This window comes from Telopea speciosissima, chromosome 4 (genome assembly GCF_018873765.1).
Source record: "Telopea speciosissima isolate NSW1024214 ecotype Mountain lineage chromosome 4, Tspe_v1, whole genome shotgun sequence".
NCBI lineage: Eukaryota > Viridiplantae > Streptophyta > Magnoliopsida > Proteales > Proteaceae > Telopea > Telopea speciosissima.
The window spans coordinates 22,839,847-22,865,218 of NC_057919.1; the positions used below are offsets into that span (position 1 = coordinate 22,839,847).

The window sequence follows — 25,372 nt, forward strand, 5'->3', positions numbered from 1 at the left end:
ATGTGAATTTGTTTGGGTTCCAATTTCAACGGTTCTTAATTGATCTATCAGTTCTAGAACCGTTAGTAGACCAATAACTTAATTGGTAGATTTGGAAGCAGTCCAATAACTTATCGGTAGATCTAAAACCAGACCAATAAGCTATTGGATGGGTTGGCTCCGGTTCCTAGCGTAATGGTTCCGACCCAAAATTGACACCCTTAGCCCATGGTGAATGGATTGCCGTTCATTGTGGTTGAAGGAAAATTTGATCCAAATGTAAACGCTTGATTAATGCAACAAAAAATACCCCATAATTTAATTGAGGGTAAATTACACGTCACCCCTTGGTTTTCAAATGAAACTCAAATCACTTCCTGGTTTTTGAAAATACTCAAATCACCCTCTGTATTAGACCCCAATATGACAAATTAGTCCCTATCGTTAGTTTTATGTTGTTAAGTGATGATGTCAACTACTTAAATAAATTTAAATCCCTAAACTACCTTTGACATCCAAACATAGATTTTAAAGGGTAGTATTGTAAATTTAATTCTAATGTTTTAGTACAAGGGTAAAATAATCCTTTCACGCCAATAACTAACAACAGACTAACATAGTTAGTGTAGAGGGTGACGGATGAGTATTTTCAAAAACCAAGGGGTGATTTGAGTTTCGTTTGAAAACCAGGGGGTGATGTGTAATTTGCACTTTAATTGACTATTACACCAAGTAGGGGTGTCAATCGGTCAAGTCAGGGCGGTTTCAGTTTGGGTTGAGTTGGTTTCAATGTGTGAATGGTGAATCCGAGACCAAACCAATAAGGAAAGTTTGAATTCAGATTCGTATCGGTTTGTTATCGAACCAGTTTCGGTTTCAGCCGGCTTGAGTTCAGTTTAACATATATATTTATACAAAATTATGAGAAAATATGGCTTTTTTAATGAGTTTTGGGCTGTCATCGGTTTCTTATCAAGGTATGTTGGTTTGGTTTTGGTTTCAGTCCAAGTGTGAGCTGATTTTGGGTTCGGTGTTAGTTCATTTGTTTTCTGGTGAAGTTTTGGATAGTAACACCATAATCCAAAGTCGGCCCAATAAGGCATTAAGGCCTCGATACGGTCCTAATTTTGACACCCTAAGCCCATGCAAAATGGAGGCCTATTAGTGCCCCATTTGTAAGGGTGTCAATTTAAGACCAGAATTGGGAACTTGATTAAAATCAATCTGTTAAGAATCATAACCAATCAACTCATTAAGTTATTGGTCCGGTTTTGAATCTGAATTTTGGAACCGAATAATGAGTGGGAAGAGTTGGTCCTAAGACAGGTCTCCCAGTAGTTCAACATCAAAACCCCGTTAAGAACCTTTAAGAATTTTGGTTCATATTTTTATTTGATGCTTATGAATGAATATTTGGGTATTTGTATGCATAGAAATGAATATTTTAATTATCTGTATACTTAGGAAGTGATATTTGGTTATTTGTATGCACCAATAAAATTTTGAAAATTTGTACACTATAATTGTTGGAAATTTTGACATTTGATGTGTCTCTATCAAACCTAATTTAATAGAATTAAATTAATTATATGCAATTTTATTATGTGCTTGTTATAGTTGTTATATTTTGTACAACTGTCCATCTTGTGTTGTAAATTTGTTCTCAACTATGGATAGAATTGAGCACTCTTTTTTAAGATTACATATTGAATAATCCTTTAATGGCGATTGGTTGAAATTATAAATACGAACATTTTAACGTGTTAAACACTGTTCCATATAAATTTATGATCACTACTAGATGTATTTGGGAACAAGAATTTCTGATAGTTACTTTTTCTCATGCCTAAGAGACACTTATTGCCACATGTATGTTTTGTGCGTCGATGATGTACCAATGGTTGATGTCTACCAATAGAATTGACAACACATCGATCGCTTGGTGTACACGATGTGAATAGTTATAGCTCATTAAGGTTTCTATTGCCTGTTAAGGGAGAAAATATTTATTACTAGAGGTTTTCAAGTTCTGTCTTTTCAAGTTAATGACCATTTCAAGGTTATCTTTTAAGATCACACCACTTGGCATGATCAAATCCGTTAGATTGGAATTTTTAAATTAGTTTCTTCTATTTAAGAGAAACTTCGCATACATACTCATAAAATAGGACAAAGTTTTCCTCCACCCGTAGAGGATGGTTCACCCACCACCTTAGGGTTCACAAAACCCCTCCTAGGGTTTTTGTATGTTCCAAATACCCTCCCGGTACCCTTTCCCACTTAGCGGTGAATGAAATCCCATTCAGCGTGGGAGACCTATAAACTATGCTTATTTATTAATTGGGAAAAAGAACACCACCTGGTTGTGCGCTGCGGTGTATACCTGCGGCCAGACACAGCCGGATATGAAATGACTGTCACACCCTGCCTTTTCATGGCGGTGGGAGTGTGGGACCATCATTTCGCACCCGGCTCTGTCTGGGTGCAGGCACACACTAACACGCCTCAGCGCACGACCAGGTTAACACGTGCCATTGCAACTACCCTCCTCAACCGCTATTTACACTCGAAAAGGAATCCAAATTGAGGCCTAAATTCGTCACTCAGATATATTACAGTATCATAGGCGCCATGGACTCGTCATCCTCTCTTCCTTCTTCGGCAGCACTTGCCACTTCGTCTCCGCACTGATAGATGGGTTTGACATCAACCCTTTCCTTTCCCTTCCCTCTAAAGGATCACCCACGTTCACACTTCCTCTCACCTGCCCTTCTCAGGTGCTTCCCCTCTTCTGTAAGTTCACTTTTCCCTTTTAAATGTATTCCTAGTCTTTTTTTTTTTCGGAATCTTTGAACTGAAATATGCTACTGGTTGCTGTTTTAACAGATGTTGGGAAAACCAGTTACATTAGAAATTTTCAGATGTTGGCTCTGGTTTATAGATCTTTTTCATGATTTCTTTATTTAAGCTGATCAAATAGTCTACAACCAAAATGTTTTATTGATACCAAATTGGTAGTTTGTTCTCTGCGTTCTCAAACTATTTTTGGTTTGTTAATTTTTCATCCTGACTTGCTCGAGTAATTATAAAAGTGTTACAAAAGACTAAAATTGATGATGATGTGGAGCAGATTTGTTGTTGATAATGATGAACAACATTGAGACAACAAAAGAGGGGATGGGTGAAAATTGTACCGATCTCTTAGATCTTTCAAAAAAGGGCTTTAGTGTTGATTTTAAATCCATGATTTACTAGAAGGGGAATGATGCAGATGCTAGGTACACTATTAAGTACCAACGAAGGAGGAGAACCAGATCACCAGAATAACACATTGCAGTTCTTGTTTGAACCAGTTTTTCTGGTTCAGACCTGATTCACTAAAATTGTAGGGATCACTTAGAGTCCTATTTCTTTTGTTCTTTTATTATTATATTGCAGTAGTCAGGCTGGATTAGGACATTATGAGTCCACACCTGTTTCCATTCCAGTTTTCTTTCTTTATTCAGTATTTCAGCTGATTTAGGACACTTCCAACACAGCCTGCAGCTAGTGGAGTTAGACTCAATTTTAATTTCCTTTTTGCTTTCCTTTTTGGAGTCTGAGACCATAATACTCAGCTCTTTGTAATAATGTAAAGTGCTAGGCCCTTCCCCAGGATTTTAGTTGAATGGAGTTTGACTTTTGCCTTGGAAACAGCCTCTCCTGTGAAGCAGGGGGTAAGGCTGCGTACATTTGCCCCTCCCAGACCCTACAGTAGCGGGAGCCTCGTGCACTGGGACGCTCTTTTTTGGAGTTTGGCTTTTGACTTTGGTCTGTGAGATTCAGTAGATAGGCTTGGTGGGATTCCAAGCTAGGGTTTGTTGGGATTTCAGCCTTGAGGATCCGGTGGGATTCTTGGTTCATAACTTATTTTCTCTTCTATCCTCCTTTTCCATCTGTAACAGGCTTAACCCTACGGTTTCTGTTTTCTACTCTTTCTAGTTCTGTTTGCTTTGTTTGCTGATCTGTTAGTCTACTAGCTAGATTCATGTTTTGTTTCTCTTCAGTTCTCCTATTCTGCTTCCTGGTTCTAAAAGTTCTAGTTTGTTTTCTGGTTTAAAACTCTGATTTTTCCTATTGAAAGGAAGTCCTACTGCTGCTATACTTCTTCTTGATCTCGGTTTTCCGTACTGATTTTCTAGTGCTAGTTTCTGATTGCTATTCTACTACTATTTCTGAATCTGAATATAGTTTCTGATCTGTTCTTAGACCTGCATTATCCATCGATTTCAGAAATCCTTCTCTTAATAAAAATTTTCAATTCTGATTTCTAAAACCTGGTTCTCATCTCTGTTTTCTGGTCTCTAGTTATTCTTTACATGCTTGTTATTATATTGGAATCATTCTGAGAGGGCTTGAAATCTTTTATGTGTCAAAACCTACGTAGAAATGTATTTGTGCATCAAGGTTAATTGCTAAGGCTGTTGTTTGGATAGACAAAAGAGAAGTGAGAGCATAGAATAAAGGAAGCTCAAGCTTGTGGAGTTTCTTTAAGTAGTTAATGGTGAGTCTTATAGCTCTGTCAGCTGTATGTGTTATAATTATTAATATGACATAGATGCTGCTAGAAATATAGTAGTAAGATTCTCTTGTTAAATCCCCTCTTTGGGTTGATGTTGAGCATATTATTAGTGATGAACCGAAGGTATTCCACACACAGGTAAGAGCTAGCCTTATATGCTTTTAAGGAGTATTGGAAAGCATTTGGTGTTTCCAAGCCTCCATTAAAGAATCTGTATGCAGTGTGGTATTGTGATCATGTATTAAAAGGTAATATTGATGCATATTCTGGAGCATATTGGTATAGTAAGCCTTCTGGCAACTGTACCTTATCTCATGTCTGATCACATTGAAGGAACTTATTTATGAGAGAACAAATGAGAAGTCTAATATTGCATAGCAGTTAATTCATTTTATTTATGGAATCAAAAGTGCTGATTTGTTAGAAAAGAACAAAAGAATACATGACTCCCAAGAGAAGAGGACCAATTAAGTATGAACAACTCCAAGCTATCAACCTACCCCATCCATAAGAGTAATGCAGTCCAATTCAAAAAAGTCCGACGACATTGAACTTTTTCAAACATTAGAGAGGCTGATATCCATAGTGCAAATCTCGTTTCATATTCTTCTTTGCACTACCTAAAACACACAAGGATTGAATACACTTTTGTTCCTGTACTTCCTACTGTCACCCTATAGCAAAAGAAGTGCAATCCCATACCATCCTTGCTCTTTCACCCAATGGGACTTAATGATAAGATGCTGATTCCTTTACTTATTTCAGCATAGCCCATGTTACATTGAGAAAACATGAGTTATTTAAGAAATCCCAACCTGAATATGACCGGAGAGAGTACGTTTAATGATTGGTTCATGTTTGGATTAGCATGACACCACAAAACAACACGAGTTATACAAATAGGAAACAAGTATCCGAAAAACATTAAGGGAAAGGAATCTGTACGCCAACGGTGTGTAATTGAATTTTGCAGGCTAGCATCTTATCGATTGTTGTATCCCTCAACCTGTCCATTGTTGTAACCCCATTCTCTCCACCACCGCTACATCCTCTCTCTTTCCCCGCTCGCCTCTGCAAACCATCGGCATCGCTACATCTCCTCATTTTCTCTCCTGCTCTCTCTCTCCCCCGCTGTCTCCCCCTCTCCGCATCTATGTTGAATCAATATTTGGAACACTCTCCACAAGGTTCTTCCCGTCAACAATGGTCTTGCTGGTGCCAAAGCTGATGTTCGTGCAGGGGTCTGCGCTGGTGATGGGTTTGATGCAGGAGCCACAATGGGTAGTAGGACTGGATCAGATTTCTTCGCAACAATCTCTGGAGTTGGAAGCTTACCCATGAGTTTCACGGCATTTGCCCAGTGGGAAACACCCGCCCCTGCATGCTCTGGAGTTGCTCTGCCATTACATAGACATCATGGCCCTTCGGATTATAAACTAGGGCATTGTTGAAGGTCAACTGCACACACATCAGAGGCAAAATCAAGAGGTGACACATAGAGATTTTGCTGAGTTTGGTTTTTACAGTCCCAAGCCGATAATCTGGTTTTAGTCGTGAAGACCCATGCCGATGACATCAAGGGGAACATTGAAAACCAGCTGTGCTTCTGCTTCATTAACTTGGACAAGATCTATTTGCATTGTTTCATAATACCGGAACAATCTCTCGTACTTTTGCAGGTTTTGGAGATGCAGAAGGGTGGGGGCAGGGGGGGAGGGGGGGGGGCAGGGAGTGCTGGTGGATTGCAGCAGCGAGCAGGGAGGGAGAGAGAAAGAGAGTGTGTGAATGTGTAGCAGTGGTGGAGGCAGAGGAGAGAGAGGGCGGATCGGTGGTGGATCACGGGTGATGCACCGATAGCGGCAACGAATGGTTGAGATGCCTTTCACCCATCCGACAGTCAATAAGGTGCTAGTGTGCAAGATTCCATTACACCCTGCTAGTGTGTACATCATTTTCGCAAACATTAATTGAGGATAACAATGGCTTAAAACATTAAGTTTTGGGTTTAGCATGCTTAACATGAAATTTCCTGTCTATTTAGTGTCCGTTTTGTGTTGTCTCGAAATTCACCAATACCTGAAATACACAACCGCATTACAGATCTAATGGTTTGTTTTCATGTTAGGTTGGTTGTCCATGACGAGTTTTGCCAATCCAATAATTTAGAGAAAGATAGGTTTTTTTATTTTAACTGCTGTTTTCTTTTTCGTCATGCTGGTAACCAGTATTTTCTTCTCCTTTACTTCCGTCTTATTGTTTCAGCTGCCATTTTAAACTATATGGGCTTGGGCCAATATAAATGACTATACTAGGTTCATAGAAAAGCCTTGCTAGATCTTTTTAAATGAAGCTTGTTGTGTAATTTAAAGCTATTGACAAATTTATCTCCTTTTAGGGTTGATTTACATGTCCTTGTATTCTTTGTTATAAATGATTTCGGCAGATACTCTTTATTTTAGAAAAAAAAAAAAACTGCCGACAAAAGTTATTGTTAAATCATAGAAGAGAAGAAGTTACTTGTTGGTTTTTTGTAGTAATTTTATTTTTCTTATGTTTAAGTACATACATATTTTCTGAATAGAAAGATTGTATGTCTTAATGCAGTTTTTACTTGCAATTCCTTCTTTAAGTAATACCTGTCCAAAGACTTCACACTTGAATACATTATCACCCTTGATTTAATGTGATTCTGCAACAATGCTATTCTAGTCATGTTGTTGGTTTTATAGGAAACTGCAGCTTTTGACTTTAATGCTTCAGTTGTTGTCCAGAAATTATGGACTTACAATCATCAAAGATGCTCGTATTATACAAAGAATGCGATCTGCAAAGTATCATGCAGCCAAGTGAAACTGGAAGAGGGGAAAGATGATGAGGCTTGTGAACTAGTAAATGGAGTTGAACTTATGTTAGGAGAGGGTATGGACTGTTTCCGCTCTTATCTGTTCAAGGCAGTGAAGAATAATAATGGAACTGGTATACTTCTACTGTCTGATATTTTCGGATTTGAAGATTCATCTACGAGGGATTTTGCATACCGTGTTGCCTGCAATGGATATAAGTACGTTGGTTGGCCTTTGATACTTAACTGTATTTTACATCTAGTTAATTGGTTCTAAGAACAAGTTTGGAATTTCCATCTAAAGAATATAATGAGATTAACTAGCTGGAGAATTTATCTGTGATCAGTTTGTAGAATTCCTTGAAATTGTTGTTCTAGACACGATGAATTGGAAAAGTTGATGATTAGACGCAATAGCATTTATAAATAATTTAATATGAAAAGTATCTGTTATTATATTATGCATCACATGTTCCTATATACAAGGTGTTAAGTGTCTGTATCGGGTAACGTATTAGAAAACTGGTTTTAAGAAACAACTCAGCGACGTATCGGAGAGATGCTACATACAGTTAAGATACACTTTGATATGCATGGATATGCTTAGATACATGTAAAACAAGTATATTAAGCATTGTGCACTATAAATAACAATAAATGATGATATCCAAGCAATGTCAGATTATTTCTGTCGACATCTATGTGATTCAAAGCTTAATTGGCAAGTGCAATATCAAACCTACTAATTAGTAATAAGAAACAACCAAGTAGGAAGAATTCAAAAAGAAAACTCTATTGATACTGAATTAAAGGTCCAAACCAAGCAAGAAATATGTATGTGTACAACAAGAAGTCAACAACTCAACCTTATCCCAACTAAATGGGGTCGGCTACATGGATACTTGCCCTCCAACCAGCTCTATTCGAGGTCATACTTGATACAAGTACTAAGCTATGCATGTATTTCCTTACCACTTCCCCTAGGGTCATTTTAGGCCTGGCTCTTTTAATTCCTTCAATTTGACTCAAATCACTCCTCCATACTAGAGCATCCAAAGGCCTCCATTGAACATGGCGATGCCACCTCAAACGACTTTCTCATAGCTTCTCATGTATTAGAGTTACTCCCAAATCAACTCAATATGATCATGCTTTACTTTATCCTTCCTAGTTTTGCTACACATCCATCTCAATATCCTGATCTCCGCTACACTGAGTTATCTACATGATGCTTCTTAACTGCCCAACATTCCACACCATATATCATAGCCTGTTGTATGAATGTCCTATAAAATTTTCCTTTAAGTTTTAAAGGAATTCGTCGATCATACAACACTTCGGATGCACCTCTCCACTTTATCCATCCTATTTTAATTCTCTATGAATCATCATCCTATATATCACCTTCTTTATTTATGATTGAGCCCAGATACCTAAATAATCACTTTGAGGAATCTTCGTCTCATCAATTTTCACCACCTCATTATCCGTCCTAGTGTCACTAAAGTTACACGCCATATACTCCTTGGTTTTGCTTATCTTAAAACCTTTTGATTCTAAGGTTGATCTACATAACTCCAACTTGGTGTTAATCCCGCTTTTGTCTCATCCACCAAAACAATATCATCAGCGAAAAGCATACACCGAGGAACCTCATCTTGAATGTCTCTTGTTAAATCAGTCATGATAAGCGCAAATAAATAAGGGCTTAAAGCTGAAAGAGATGGTCAAGTATCTTGAGTTGGATTGACCAGGTTAGGTTGTTCCACAGGTTGTATTGCAACTTCATTGAGTTTTCAACTGACTACGCTTGAGGAGTTCTTGGTGGGGAAGATAGGATGAACCCTAGGTTCAGATTACACACCCCTTTTAGCAGGATCTCAAGTAAACTCTAAAACAGAATTGAGGTCAACAGGAGGGTCAAACTCAACCTTTTCTGATGAAGGTCAGATTTTGGCCAATGTTCATAAACTGTTAGAATAATTAACCCCAAAATACAGCAATGTTCTAATGGTCGAATTTGAGTCAACGGTCAAAATAGTATAAATTTGAAACCTGTAACCAAAATTTAGGAGATTTCTTGTATCAGCAGATCAGTAGATCTGATCTGGTTCAAATCTTGGTCGAAGGTCACTTTTAGGATGAGCTCCAATGCTCCAAAGTATGGGAGAAATATGATGGACAGATTCTCTAATACAACAAATCTTGTTTTCAGAAAAAGACGCCCTAAAACAGGGCAGCCTCCAGTTTTATCTTGGTGATCTCTCTTGCTGTGAGTTTGACTCTAGCAATAATAGCGTATAAACAGTATTCAAAGGAGATGAAAATCCCTCTGAGTCTCAGGTTAAATTGAATTTCTGCAAGCACACAAATAACAGATGATAACAGTACTTGAGAAGAAAAACAAAGCATATTTGATTTCCCATCAACAGGCCTAGATTAGAATCTATCCAATATCAAAAGTTTCTCACTCCTCATTGTCTCTCACAGTAGCAAATTTTTTCAGCAGCAAACTACTCCAGCCAAAATCTCATTAATCAAATTCATGTACAAGGCTGGGTCCCTCTCACAAACTTATATAGAAGACTCAAAACAAACTCAAACACTAAAAAGGAAAGGTCTAAACCAATCCTTAACTAATCAGGTAACATAACTACTAGGAAAATAAAATAGTTAAGGAAACTAACTCAAAACAAGACTAGACTTATAGAATCCTAATCTAGCCTACCTAAAATACTTATTACAATTAAAATAAAGAAATAATGCACTTACTTTACTAATCCCGTATGCGTTGCCTCTATCCATATTATAGGACCATTAAAGTGGTCCTTTACGATGAAAACACATTGGATCAAAGGCCCAACACATACATAACCCAACCCAAAACTTATTTTTAATAAAAAGCCCATTTAGGTGATTTAACTGCATCAGTTCTAGACGCCGGCCTTTAAGAATCACATTCACTGTAAGGGTTCTTGTGATGCGATGAGACAAATGTTTTTTGGACAGTATCGACACTGTCTGAGGGTTCATTAGACGTCAGAGTACATCATTAGTAATCCAACCATCTGACGGTTCTTCTTACACCATCTTCTATTTCTAGGTTATTCAAAGCTTAGTAGATTAGAATCTCTCCTGCAGTGTACAGTTGACTCCATGAGCTATTATTAGTGTAACTATATTGGAGTTATCATGTCTTTAACCTGTCAGACCATGCATGTGTAGTTGATTGCATTCTGGGTTCATACTCTTTTCTTGTACTTTCTAAATGACTAACCTCATTTCTTTCAATTTAATGGTTTCAGTTCTTCAATTGCCTACCCCATATGATTGGCCTTTATGTGTTTTAACTACATTTGCAGTGTTCTAGTACCAGATCTGTTCCGTGGGGATCCATGGAAGAAAGACCAATCCAAAGCCAATTTTGAAAAGTGGTTAGCTGCGCAAGCCCCTGACAGGGTCGCTAAAGATATTAACACATCAACAAAATGGATGGTCGATGAATTCGTAGCTGCTGGAATCTCAAAGAAGCTTGGTATTATCGGTTTTTGCTTTGGAGGTGGCCGATTAGTGGAGACTCTAGCCCAGGATCAAGGCACCTATTTTGGCATTGGTGTCTGCTTCTACGGGACGAGGATGGACAAATCTCTAGCAGTCCATATTAAAGTCCCTGTATTATTTGTTTCTGGAGACAATGATCCACTTTGCCCAGTTGGTATCTTAAATGATATGGAGAAGAGCATTGGTAGAGGCTCGAAGGTGGTTGTTTATGAAGGGCATGGTCATGAGTTTGCTCACCGGCCTGAGTCTCCAGAAGAAGATGAAGACGCGGAGGAGGCATTTCTGGTGATGAGAAATTGGCTCAATGAAGCCCTGCTTGTAAGCAGTTACTGAATGCTTTCCATTTTGTATTATTCTGTATAATACTCATAGAATACCCATGGTCACAGATTTTTGGTTGAAGAGAAGTTTTGAGTTTCCTGTCTCTAATCCAAAGATGCTGAAAAATAGTTGGGTTCTGTAACTAAATTTTTGAAAATTTTACCGGATTTTTTCCTGGTAAAAATAACTTACCCAAACAGATCCTTCTGCATCTTATTTTTCTTGTCTTGTAAATCTAGGAAATTGCCCCTTTCAAAAATAGGTGAGTCAACTCGGAATTCTGCCGGTTGACTCTTCATCAGTCAGGTTTCGGGCCAAACTCGGTCTTGAACAACTCTCCATGGATTCGTTAACAAGGCCAAGTTAATTGAATAATTACTAAAAAAAATTTATTACTTACATGGAAGAAAGGACTTTGCAGGGTCATTTTGTTAAGTGGCAATTTCCTAGATTTATGAGACAAGAAAAAAATTGCAGACAAGTAAGTTTACAGTATAAAGTAAGTATAAAACAAGGGGAAACGAACTGTGGCCGCGTAACCCCTGCACCCAGACATAAGGAAGTGCGAAATGACTGCCCCACCCCCATGGAAAAATGGAAATCCTGCCCATCCTAATGCTTGCAGGCATGCTCCCATTGGCACCCACGTTGGTGCAGGGGCCATGCGACCAAATAATGTTCACTTGCCCATAAAACGAAGTCAAATCTACTTGTTTTGTAATTAATTTCTTATCTCGTAAATGTTGACAATTTTCTCTTTCGAAAAAGGCTGCTACTACCTGGATTGAAACTATTCTTGATCCACCTAACAACTAATAACTTTGTTGCTTATAAATAGGAAATCAAGGTTGCTTATAAATAGGAAATCAAGGTATATTAGATAAGGTTTCCCTAAGTTGACTTAACAAGTCATGCGGTTTTACTAACCCAATACTTACTGTTATTTCCAAATTGCGTGTTTTGTTAAGGGAAAAACTCAATAGAACTAACCCAACTTATCAAGGCAGTCCATCTCATTTTACAATGTGGAACGACGATGTGGTAATTCTGACAATTGGATACTGTCTTAGATTAGTCGTGTGTCTAATTTTAGAATCTAAATCAATCGGATATGTTCCTATGCATTGGCATGGATTTCCATGTGTGCCCTTCATGCATGCTTATGGTACTTCGACCACTATTGTGCCTTCCCATAGTTCTAATTTTCAAACCTCTATTTTTTTTTTTAATAATGTTTTAAACCTCTATTTTGCCACTTGTCAAACTTTACATGTGAGCAAGAGACCTTGGGACATACTTGTTTACAAAATAGGCCCTATCGGACTATATACTCCCTTTGTACTTCCATATTCCAAGCATTGAATCTAATTGTCTAAAATTTATTTTTCAACAAATTTTCAAAGCTTTATGGCTCTACATGGCATAAATTCTTTTCTACTGAAACTCAAGAGATGAGCTGCCAATAATTTAGACAGAATGAATACAAAATTTTAGACCAACAATTAAGTTGTTACATAGGGGTGAAACAGGGCTGGGTTGGGCCGGGTTTTTTAAAACCCTAGCCCAACCATGAGTCTTCTTAGCTCAACCAAGCCCAACCTGGCCCTAGGTCGGGCTGAAATATCTTAGCCCAGACCCAACCCTATCGGGCTCGGCTGGATTGATCTTGATCGGGCCGGGCTAGGTCGAGTTGGCCCTGATTGACCCTATTATTGCCAAGAACTGGTTTGGCATTGATTGACCATGAATTTTAGTAGGGCCTAATTGGCCCTGACTTGCCTTGCTTTTTTCACATGGTCCTATAAATTTAAAAAAAATCAAACACATGTGATTGGGTAGCGGTTTGTTCCATACTCAATTGACTATTAGACTTTTCTTTGGTTAGAAAACTTAGCCCAATCTTAAAATTGTAAATATTTTCGTTCAATGGATAATTAGTCTTTTTTTGGTAAACCAATAGATAATAATGTACGAAACAAAAATTGTAAAATGTAAACAATAAATTGTAAAGCATAACCTACCACAGGCCGAGCCGGGCTAGGCTTAGCTAGAGGCCTCAACCCTAGCCGAGCCCAACCTCGACGTAGGGCCTGAAAATTTCAATGCTAACTCACCCTCAGGGTTGAAAAATCTAGCCCTAGGCCCTGTTCAGGCTCAGGATGGGCTAGGGTGGGCTCGGGCCGACAGGGCCAAACTTATACCCCTATTATTACATAACATATATTAGGATCGTGTAGGCAAGGTTATGTAATTAATGGTCCATGAAAGAAATACTTTCTCTATTAATATATGTTAGTAGTTCATGAAGGAAACTTATCAGCCTTGATATGCTTATCAAGGTGGCCTGAATGTGGGAGAACCAAAGAGTGCCAGATTTTGTTAGGATCATGAAGGCAAGCTTATGTTAAGGAATAATCATAAGACCATTCATGGTAGTGGTTGGGGTACTATAAGTGTGAATAGACATAATGTCAAAACTATCACATCATCATTCCATATGACATAATCAGAATGAGATGGATTGCTTTGACAAGTTTGAAAGCTGGAGAGGCTTCAAATGAGTGTTTTCATTTTGATTGAAAATAAAGTTTGTAAGACTCGCCATCATATTCCATATGGCGTATCCAGTGCATGAGGCTCCTGTTACGATGAGGTCTGAAGAGGGTTATGTGTACCCAGACGTATCTCTGCTTCACCAAGAGACTGTTTTCAGAGAGACTAGCTTGAACCCGTAACCACTTGGTCATAATAAAATAACCTAACTTGTGGGGTCGATATCTCTCTTAAATATCATATAGAACATTCTCTATTGACATGATAATGATGACAATGAAATTTAAATATCCTGCTTAATTTCAGATATTTCTTTAGTGACAAACCAATGCAAGGGAAGGAGAAGGCATCTCCAAGATATTTTGTTGCCTTTTTTAATATCACTCTTTATTAGAAGTGATCAGGAACCACAAAACTCCAAAGAACCAACTTGGCACTACACCCTTATAATGACAATTTAACAATCATCATCATAAGACACCTCACGTGTGATCACCTTCATATAATAGATTGTGAACAAAACCACTACTTTGGATTCTCTGGTAACCGCATGTTCATACAATAGATTGAGACTACATGTCAGTATCCAATGATATTTGCATTTCCCTAGATATAAAGCACACTCCACTATCAAAGAAAATGATCTCTATGAATGAAATACAATAATTTTTCAAACTCACTTTTCCATCCATCTAGATGTTATCTAGATCGGTTGATGGGTTGGTTATTTGATTTAGTTGAGTTATCCATTAGAATAGAAGGTGAAGAATCGTTAAGTGGTTAAAGTTTTGAAGAGAAATTGAGTCTTTGAGTCTTTCAAGTAAATAGAAGAGTAGAGTCTTCGATAATATCGAGTCTTTCAAGAGAATGAAAATGATTGGAGGTTGAAATCATTATTAGTTTCTGAGGAGTGACAATGAAGATTATCACGAAGATTAAAGCCACTTGATTAAAGGATGTTCTTGCTCGTGTTATGCCATAAACTCAATTGGCTTTCATTCCAGAGAAGCTCATTTCTGACAAAGTTTTCACTGCTCATGAGATCTTCCACTTCATCAAGTAAAAGAAAGAAAAGATTTTTGGCACTTAAAGATGGATATGAAAAGGGTGTTATGATCGGGTAGAATGGATGTCTTGAGAGACTGCTTCTGAGAATGGACTTGTACAACAGTTTCGTGACTCTTATTATGGCATGCATTTGATCGGCCAAGTACTTTTTCCTTGTCAATGGAGCTAAGGTACATTTACTCCCTCAAGAGGCATCCTACTAGGAGACCCTTATCCCCAACACTCTTTATTCTCTGGTCTCAAGGGCTTTGCAGCATCCTAGCTAGTGTTGCATCTAAAGACTTAATCTAGGGTGTAAAGGGTCGTAATTGAGGTCAAACCATTACACCGATGATTTTTGCTATTTTTGAGGTAAATCTTCAAGAGGTCTGATATTTAAAAGGACACCTAGGTTTGTATTACCGAGCTAGCGGTCAAGCTATCAACCTCCAGAAATCATCAATCTCTTTTAGTCCCAATACAATTGTCTGCGTTAAAAGATGGTTCTCTAGATAGGGTTCTAAACTCTTAAAGATTCTATACACTGATGAACCAAAGAAATATCTAGGCCTACCGGCAGAAATTTTAGTATCAAAGGCAAAACTTATTTAATGAGATCAATGATAGAAGAGGAGTAACTCCTTAGGTAGGAAGGTCTTGTCGTTGACGTGTATGACAATTTGATTAAATTCCTTTCTGTGATCGGAGGAAACTTGTATTCCAACAACAATATATTTGTTCATTATGTTTGAATGAATAAATGATTTTTTACCGAAAAAAGGAGGCCTTATTTCACTTTAGTGCATGGTATTAGAACGGGTATCGATAACTTGTAAAATCGATATGATACCAATATAGTATCAGTCTAGATCGATTGTTTCAGACAACTTTGCCCTTGATTCTCTTTTAAAATGAGTTTTTTTTGACACTTTTACCCCTTGTCTGTACTGTACTATTGATACAGATCGATGACTAGCAAAGTCTGTACGTATCGAGCAATAAGATACCGATACCTCAAACCATATGTCTATGCTACCATTTTCTTATCATGTTTTGCCACTACTCATAGACTTCATCATGAGAGAGAACCAAATGGTTAAACCAAGAAACAGAACCGGCACCCGGTTCTGTGGTAGGCCCTACAAATAATGGCTAATAAAATCCACAATGGAGTCCATAAATTCCAGACATGATCAGCTGATGAAGGACCATTCAGCCTCCCTGCCTGCAAATGTATGGAAGTTAGTGGAAGCAGACTCAAAAACTGGTAGGGCCGGCTTAGCTCACACCTTGGTTTGATAACCCCAGAAAGGCACGCCTTGGAGAGGGATACAACATAACATACAGAGAGCATGGAGGAGTGAGAGAAGAGACAGGTGTGGGGCGGAGTGTCAAAAGATATGGGGCAGTCAGGCTTTGCCCCTCCAAGAAGTTGCACATGGTGGGACACTCATGCTATCTCTCACTTGTCTTGTCTGTCCCAAACTCCACTCTGTCCAGGGCCAACAGAGTGGTTCAAAGGTTCCAAATTTTTTCTTCCCTTATTCCAATAGGTGCTAACGGGTCGGGGATCTTTAATTATCTGCTCCATTTCCCTGACCGGTTCATTTCTTCAAGTCCCTCTAATAGGGGTAGAAATGATCACCCTATCCCTGTTCGAACATATTGTCTCGATATGATCTACCCCCATATTAGAGGGACTTAGGAAAACAGATAATTTTCTATTTCAGGAATCGATAGGAATGCATTCTGCATTATAAGAATGGAAATGTGTATTCTCAAAATGGAAATGCATACCAAACATGAATGTTTATCACCTACGGTTCCCCTGCCTAGTACGATTCCCTAATGCCTCTAATAAAAGGAGATGGACTCCACCCAGACAGTGTGTTCAATTAGGGGGTGGAATGGTCATTTTAACCCCCTATGAGAGGAACCGTATAACCGTACCGATCAACGAACCTCAGGAGGTAAAAGTCCTACCAAACACTGCTTAAGTTTGTCAAACCATTGCTTTCATAGGTATTTTAGTTTGGGTGAAGGTCTCATTAATAACCAATCAAAAGAATTTTTATTAAGAGCTAAAATACCCTACTTTTTTGGTAATAAGAAGATTTATTCAAACACGTAGTTGGGGGGTTACAAAACTCCTTCAACCACGGAGTGGAATATGGTCAGACTGTCGAAACACGAAATAGACAGGTCCTTCCTTGCTAGGTTGTCAACTACAGTATTTGACTCCCTAAAAATAAAAACAAAATTACAAGACACAAACTGGGTGACCAATTGAGAGATGTCTGAGATGATTGCTTGACAAGCCGTTGGAACCAATTTGGAAGGATCATTGATAACCTCAATGGCTGAAATATCCTACATGTGATAGTATTGTTTGCACTCAAATTTTATGAAGGTTATTGACATAGAAAAAAAAGGGCTCAATTTTCCTTCACCATTGGCTTCTTGATGGATGTGAGAGAGTATCGAGGGGTATTTTGAGAATGTACTAAAACCCTATAGGGGTTTTGTGAACGCTAGGATGGTGGTTGAACCTTCATTGTATGCGGTGAAGAAAAACTGTCCTAAACTAAAGTTTTCTAAACTTTAAAGTATTGGTGGTCCAAATAATTGGTCCATGACCCTAATCACACTAGCAAAAACAAATCCTCCTCTCTCTACCTTATTTTTGTCATTCAAGATTATAGGCACAAAATTCATATCACATGTATACTCAAAAGTTTTTGAAAACTCAGATTCGGTTATAACCCAATTGGCCATGTCAACGAGAATCAATTATCTATTTATGTTCATTCATATGAGATTCTCTTCATATTTTGTGTTTTCATGTTACCCACAAAATTCTTGTAGACAAAAATGTTGCATCATGCATGTATCATTATTTCTCAATTTGATAAGCTCTAGTCTAGTGGTATAAAGATTTGAAAATCAGATGGAAGCTTTTGTCATCCCCTTAATTTTTTCTTTCTATCAAAAAAAAAAAAAAAAAAAAAAAAAAAAAAAAAAAACAATAAAAGCTCAATATATGGTGGGTCAAGTGGCTAAGATGAGACCTAAATTTAAGGAATGCCTGACTCAAGAGGTGTACAACCTATCAATAGTGGGTTTTGCCAAGACAATTCCTCGACATGGCTCAAAATGTAGATCTTTAAGATAGCATATTGTAGCTACTGAATCGTGTAAAAATGATTGTTCCCTAATTAATAATATGGGAGGGGATCACTGCCAAGCTGTGTGGCCCCTGCGCACTGAGAGCACATGCGGGGGGCATCTAAGCAGGGTGAGATTTTTCATTTCATCGGGGGTGGGACAATCATTTCGCCCTTCCTGTATCTATTCGCAAGCTCCAAACAGCCTTGAAGCCTTCTATTTCTTGAGTCTCTCTCCTCCCACAACAAAGGGGCAAATATGTCATTTCATAGGGAGAGGAGAGAGATAGACTCAAGGGGACACTAACATACGGTACATTCTCGAACAAAGTTCATTTTCCCAAATATTATTATGTAAATAAGGTGGAGGGGGTGAATGCTCACGTACGTTAAATGTTTCCTTGCAGGCCAATAAGAAAATCTCATCCGCATCATGGTTAGTTAGATTGGCCCAAAGTTTGTGGATAAGTAGACCCAAGCTCCCACTGGCCACATGCAAGTTTCAGCTTAATCCAAGTTGGCAAAACAAAATAATAAAAATTGGACCAAGTTTTCTTTCAGTCATGGCGAATGGGAATCCATTCGTTGCTGGCAAAAGGATGGGTACAAGAGGGTATTGGGAGTATACTTTGGGAATTCTACTAAAACCCTATAAGGGTTTGAGAACCCTAGGATGGGTTGGTTTTCCTTCCCCACACCGTGAAGGAAAACTTTCTCTTTAGAATTGTTATCCTCTCTTGTTACTGCACGGTGCAATACTGCATCGTGCGACGCAGCAGAGACCATGTGACACAACGGACCCCACATGATGCACATGGCCTCTGCAGTCATCGCACGATGCAGCACTGCACTGTGCAGTAACTGCATAGGATAAAAATTCATCCAAACATAAGTTTACTTATGCTATGCCAACCAACTGACACATCATTTTGCCATGTGATAGAGTTAGATGGACCATTACCTATATAAGTTAGACCGTAAATAGTTACTTATGATCTCCCAGTCATACATGAACTCAAATGACTTCAACAAGAGGGTAGGTAAACTATGGGATAGACCTGCAACCCAAACTTTGTAGTTTTGTCATATAAATAGTGCCTACTGCCTTCGCTACACATTCTATATTAACAACAATCTTCTTTATTATTTGATTGGGAAAGAAAACACCACCTGGTTGCACAATGCATGCTGCCTCTACGCCCTGACACAAAAGCGCTTAAAATAATGATTGCACCGCCTTCGAAACCTGGAAATGACCAGGGGTGTGAGTCATTTCGTGCACACTGTATCCCTGTGTCAGGACGTATGGGCAGTGTGTCTGGCACGACCGGGTGACGTTCTTTCTGCCTATTTAATTACTTGGCTTCATATCAATGGTTTACATCAATCCAAAATTCTTCATTAAGGACATTAATTACAAGAGACTGATCTTCCTAGCAAGACGACATTCCCAAGTTTGAGGTTGCTTGCAGTGCTATATCAGAATGGCATCAACCTTCAATACATCACAGTTCATTATGTTAAACTGCAATGATAAGGACCTCTTAGGTCTGGGATTAATCATAAACTATAAAAGATAATTTTATTTTTAAACAACTGACAGCTCAAGTGATCCAGTCCAATATACACAAATATGTACATTATCCGAAATCACCATTTCTGATAACACACAATGCAACAATCATATGAACAGAATGTTTGATTCTAACCTTTGTTGCGAACAATTCAAAAGGTATAAACCTTAAGACATTCAACACCCAATAATATGAATGCAAAATAATTATCAGTAAAATTGATTATGTTTGAGGGAGACATAAATCTAACACACCCTCTCCGTTTGCCTTCTCCCCTCCTCATCCACAGCCCCTCCACAACACTCCCTAACCTTACAATCCCCGCTCCTACAACTCCCCAACCACATCCTCTTTCTCACGTACAGGCTCTCCGAATCGAAATCCCCAGCCTTCTCTACCATAGGAAAGAACAGAAGGTAAACCCTAACGTTTTCTCAAAGTCTGACAATCGCTTCCTTGTACAATGCAGGATGGTGGTGACAGCTTACGAAGGAGGAGGGGGGGGGGATGATGCAGGTGAGCGGATCAAAGGGGTAGTCTAGGAATTTTAAAATATCAGGAAAGAAAGAAAAATGAAAGTTTACTTTTCTAGAGAACCAGAAGCCAAAAACAAAAAAATCTAAATAGTAGGAGTTTGAGTATCTAACTCCTTTCAGGTTCCTTGCCCGGTCAGGTTCATAGGTTCCTCTAAAAAATTCGGTAAATAATAAATATGAGGGAGTAATAGTAATTTTTCCAAGGAAAATCTCTTTTATATGGGTCTATTGAAGGAAGGCAAAAAAAAATTAATAGTCTCCCTCCTATTAGTTAAGATAATCAATCCAGGTGGATCAATCAAGGGCCCACATAGCAATTGTAGTTTGATAGCCCACTATTTGACCAACTGCATGGCCAAATCATTGAATTCAAAACCACAAGAGAAAAAGGTTCAACCCTAAGTCCAAAACATTGGTTGCATACAGCTTGATTTTGGGTCCCTGTTTACCTACCCAAACCACCAGCCTTGACCCCATATTTGTATAGCCACTCTATATTATTATTCATTATTAACCAAAGCAACAGTAACCATTACCAGATTGGGTAGGCATCAAATGAACAATTTATAAAGAGCAAAAATTTCGTTGCATGCCTGTCTCGAAGGATATGATTGAGTGTGATAGTGTTGCCAGAAAACAAGGAGATTGTGATGGTGAAGCAATTAAGAACAGCGTTAAAGAAGAAGAAAAGACTCATGATCAGATTATTAGCGAAGATAAACCCCAAGTTCCTCAAATAGGGGGGGAAGGGGGAAATAACCATCCTACCTCTGCCTGACCACAATGCCCAGTGGGATCCCCCTCTACTTGGGTTCGAATCTGGATCAGCTACCCACATGGAGGCAGGTGGGGACAGATCTTACTCTCCATGGGATCCTCCACAAAGGAAAATTATCTACTCCATTTCACCAAGTGCATCTAATAGAGGGTCCCAAGTGCCTTTTTTATTGTTTTTATGAATACAATTAATTAAGAGCTTCATTACTTATCATTCAACTTTAAGCCAATTTGAGATCACTATCATAAACTACGGTTTTATATTGGATAGGATCAAACCCTTTAATTTAGACAGCCCAATCTAGTTCCAAGCCCTTTAACCTATCCCATACTAGGTCGCCCAATTTAACGCCCATATACTAGATTGAACCCCATTATGCACATAACAAACCACTTCCACAACAACTGTTGTCTTAGACGGCTAACTCTAGCCAGCTTTCATTTTCAAACCCATGACATGATACCCATCTTGGATACCAAATGTTAATTATGTGACCAATCTGCCGTGACATGATACCCATCTTAGATACCAAATGTTAATAATGTGACCAATTCGCCGAACTGATAAGACACATTAAATCAAATCTTTTAACCTATCCTACCCTAGGCTGACCCAATCTAATGCCCATACACTAGATCGAACCCATTAGGCACACAACAATTTACTAATCTTGACAATAGAAAATGCAAAAGGTTAACCTAATTTTAATCAACATCTCCCTCTGAAGATCTTACCAAATCGGGACTTGCACTTGATCCGGATTGGCCCGTATTGTAGTTACTTGCCCCTGGGTTCATTTGAAAATCAATATTATTTTACCATTTTATCCATGGCCCTACCGATCCACTGATACGGATTGGTCGGGAATCAGTGTCAGGCCCAACCGAGACCAATTCTTAAATCTCTGATACCAAAAGGTCCAGGGTTGCCATGAAATGCAAGCAGGGAGCTGTCATATGCATGAATCCTTCGAGTGAACCCATAATAAATCTCTGAAGTGTGAACCCACTCTTCTTTTTTTAAGACTAAAATACCATTGGATTGCTTCAGTACTGGAACCAAAAAGAAGATGCAGGGAGTAGGATATAAAAAGAGCTATAAGAGTGGCATTCATAAAGCAAGAATGAGTAGTATGGAAAAGCATGGAAAAGCATGAACTTAAATTTTGAAAACTTCTATTTGTTTAACTTTAGGAAAGTGAACAAAAGATGCAGCCTTTGGAGGAGTTCAAATTTTACATGAGCTCTTTCAGTTTTTTTGAAGGATTTTCCATGTGATCCTCTTTCCATCTCAAAACAGAGGATGCTATTTCATAACAGAGAATCCTTGGGGTATTTTCAGACTTCACTCTAAAGAGAGCAAAAAGAGTTTCAAAACTTCCCTTAAGATTAAATAAGGGGGAAAAAAAAAGAAAAAAATTTCATCAGAGTTGGTGGATCAAATGATTAGGGTATCCCCTTCTTTACACCTAATAGTAAATAAGATAGAACAAAAGCAAATCATACCTAATAATAACAGTGCCATTCTTTATCAGGACAGCCCAGTACCCAGTCCCCATTGGACACTAGAGGCTGTATTTTGAAATTAAATAGACAAACAATCAAAAGAATACCAACTCAATATATAAACAAACAAATCATTTTACTATGACAGCATTATTTATTGCTACAACAAGGCCATATGCACTCAAAAGAACTTAACTGATTAAAAAAACCAACTAATGTACATAGAAATTTTACAGGCAACAGCAGTTAACAGGGTTTCTTCCTCACTTTTTCTCGCTCTTTTTTTCTTTCAAATCCCATTCATACCCTTTCCCCTTTCCTTCCATATTATCTTTGCCAATAAAATCTCAAAAACCAACACCAAATTCAACTATCAAAAACAAAACAAAAAAGACCCCCCAAAAAATCCACAAAAGAAAAAAAATTAAATTTATAGAAAGAAAAAAAGTAGATTTCTGAACAAAAAGAACCCAACCCCAAAAACCTTCAAGTCAATGTGATGATTTTGAATTCCTGATGATGAGGTTTAAAGCAGTACTCACATGTCATCTTCTCACAGTTCCCCTTTTCTTTTTTCCTTATTTTGAAAATTTGGGGTTCATCTGATTGAATTTCACCTTCTCATGGACGATTTAGAATAAGAGTGAACTCAATCTGAAGAGGGTTTGGTCTTGAACCTGTAGAGGAGCTTCTTCTTCTTGGATGAGGTGTTGTCAATGGTGAGCACCACCTTTCCAGGCTCGCCAATCTTGAAGCTGTTGGAGAGCACTGGTTCATCATTGGGCATCAGCTTCCTTTTCTTTTGGACAATCACAGTGTAGCCGTCTTCGGCACTAGGCACAAACTCAGCACCGTAGCTGACATCCCAACCAATTACCCGAAGCTCCCAAACGAGAAGGCAATTCTGCAAATCATTAATCCAAAATTAGAATTTTTAAATGCAGGAGAGATTCGAACTATTGATTAGCATTTATTGAATCAGAGACAAAAAGAGGTTCTTTCAAATCAGTTTGATAATTGGGATATGGAAAACAAAAAACCCACCTCAGAAACAGGGATTTCAACAGTGTGCTTTGATGTCGGCTTTATAGTGACTTCACTAGCTGTTTCGGCCGTGGAGAATTCTTGCTCTCCTTCTCTGCTCAAGCCCCCGTATTCAACTGGCACTTGCTCAGGAGCTATGTACCTGTTGAAGAAAAATTCACAATTCACAAGTCAGAAAATTTCAATCAAAGGCACCCAAAAAGAAGAGAGAACTGAGAGATTTAATCATAAAAATCCAAGTAGGAAAGCTGAAATCTTGACTAACTTGAAAAGGGTTTCGGCGGATTTGGATGGTCCAGCAAAGACAAACTTGCTCTTGGTTCTCTGGGTCAAGAAGGGACTGATCATCCGATTGAAGGCAAGGTACCACCAAGGAACATTGATAAAGACCTGAACAATCGCCAAACCCAAAACCAGCAAGTGCGTCAGAATCAAGATTTAACTAAACTGATCCTTGAATCAGATAATCAGCAAAGAAGCAGAGTACCTGTTTGGCGACAAACTCAGGGTAGTTGTCCTGGAGCAAGGAAAGAGCCTGCCTTGTAGCCTGTCGAAGCTCCCACTTTCCGGGTCCGGGAGAATTCTTGAGATCGTTAACCTGAACAAATGTGCAAATACCACTTGGGCTAAAATCGAGCTTCTGAATGCTCTTTTCAAGGAACTGAATCCTCCACCGCAGGAACTTCTGTCGTTTCTCCTCATCGGCAAAGGCCTTCTGATACAAATCCTTGTTCTGGAACTCACCATATATGTTGTAACACACAGGGTGGCCTTCCTTATCAAACCCATACATGAACACAGCCTTCTCCAGATCATTACCGAGGTCTTCCTCAAGAAGGGTCTCAATTCCAAACTCTTTCCTCCATGCCACCGTGTTCTTGATCATTGTGAACGCGTCCTTCACCTTGAAATCCCTGGCACGAAGGAACTTCAGAAGGATCACATCGCTCCGCTCGTCGGCAAGCAGAGGGAGTCCCCATATTGACATCTCCTCCGGTGGTGGAGGTGGAAGCGCAGCGGCGCCGGTTATCTCTTCTTCTTTCGTTTCAGCAGGTGCGGCAGCGGCGGCGGCCTCTACCTCCGCTTCCTTTTCGGGAGCCGCCGGTGCAGTTTCCTCAGCCGGGGCTGCAGGAGCAGAGACGGCTACGATGGTCTCTTCAATGGCTTCAACAGTCTTAGCGCCATCGTCATCAACGTAGGCTATCTTCTCAACCACCTCTGTAACGACCACGGCTGCTGGTTCCTCAGCTTTCGGTGCCGATGCCAGTGGTGTCACTTCTTCCAGCGTCGCCGATGGTGCTTTTTTCTTCTCCTCCACCACTTCCGGGACCGGTGCCGGCTCTGCAACTTCACTAGCCTCCGTCTTCGGGGGCTCTTCCGTGATCGTCGGTACCGGCGTTTCTTCAACAGCAGTTGGCTTTTCCTCTGCAGGGGCAGAGGCTTCTTGAATCTCAGTCTTCTTCTCCTCCTCCTTAGCCGCCGCCGGAGGAGGCGGTGGAGGAGCAGTGAACTCGTGTTTGTTAAGTGCTTCCTGGATAAGCTGCTTTAACTCTTCGAGGGCTTTCTTCTCTGGGTCAGGAAGATCGGAAACGATGTTGCTCTCCTCCTTAAAAGAAACAGATTGGCCGATGGTCTCCTCCTCAGCAACCTTTGGCTTCTCAACCTCTTCGGTAGCAGTAGCAGAAACTTCTTCGATGAGGGTGGGTTTGGTGGACTCCTCAACCTCGGGCACCGGTGATGGTGGTGGTGGTGGTGGGTCTTTCTCAATCGCAGTTTTCTCAGTCTCAGCCACAACGACTTCCTTTGCTTTCGTTTGGGTTTCCTCTGCCATGGTTGAAAATGAAGATGAACTTCTGAATTCCCTACAATCAAGAGAGAAAGTGGAGAATAGAGAATGGAGAATTGGT

General features: G+C 39.1%; 2 protein-coding genes across 3 annotated transcripts; one reads left to right on the top strand and one right to left on the bottom strand.

Moving 5' to 3' along the window:
* Nucleotides 1–2,589: 2,589 nt before the first annotated feature.
* On the top strand, nucleotides 2,590–11,303 carry LOC122658079 (carboxymethylenebutenolidase homolog). The gene is made up of 3 exons (XM_043852962.1): nucleotides 2,590–2,772; nucleotides 7,312–7,601; nucleotides 10,745–11,303. Exons 1-3 carry the CDS (start codon nucleotides 2,674–2,676, stop codon nucleotides 11,274–11,276), a joined length of 921 nt encoding a protein of 306 aa, XP_043708897.1. The 5' UTR covers nucleotides 2,590–2,673; the 3' UTR covers nucleotides 11,277–11,303.
* LOC122658078 (patellin-3-like) lies at nucleotides 9,425–25,372 on the bottom strand. Of its 2 annotated transcripts, XM_043852960.1 has the most exons (4): nucleotides 23,953–25,372; nucleotides 23,731–23,855; nucleotides 23,466–23,607; nucleotides 22,839–23,325 (listed from the first exon to the last, which is right to left on the bottom strand). In XM_043852960.1, exons 1-4 carry the CDS (start codon nucleotides 25,294–25,296, stop codon nucleotides 23,071–23,073), a joined length of 1,866 nt encoding a protein of 621 aa, XP_043708895.1. In that variant the 5' UTR covers nucleotides 25,297–25,372; the 3' UTR covers nucleotides 22,839–23,070. The 2 variants fall into 2 exon arrangements, with proteins under 2 accessions (XP_043708896.1, XP_043708895.1); XM_043852961.1 differs by lacking the exons at nucleotides 22,839–23,325; nucleotides 23,466–23,607 and adding an exon at nucleotides 9,425–9,437 and having other exon boundaries at nucleotides 23,679–23,855.

Bases quoted from the DNA above. Each gene is read 5' to 3' on its own strand.
- LOC122658079 (XM_043852962.1), top strand. From the start codon at position 2,674: ATGGGTTTGACATCAACCCTTTCCTTTCCCTTCCCTCTAAAGGATCAC. The intron at 2,773-7,311 runs GTAAGTTCACTT...GTTGTTGTCCAG, and splicing joins TCAGGTGCTTCCCCTCTTCT to AAATTATGGACTTACAATCA. The intron at 7,602-10,744 runs GTACGTTGGTTG...CTACATTTGCAG, and splicing joins GTTGCCTGCAATGGATATAA to TGTTCTAGTACCAGATCTGT.
- LOC122658078 (XM_043852960.1), bottom strand. From the start codon at position 25,296: ATGGCAGAGGAAACCCAAACGAAAGCAAAGGAAGTCGTTGTGGCTGAG. The intron at 23,856-23,952 runs GTACTCTGCTTC...GCGATTGTTCAG, and splicing joins CTGAGTTTGTCGCCAAACAG to GTCTTTATCAATGTTCCTTG. The intron at 23,608-23,730 runs GTTAGTCAAGAT...TTTCTTCAACAG, and splicing joins TCCGCCGAAACCCTTTTCAA to GTACATAGCTCCTGAGCAAG.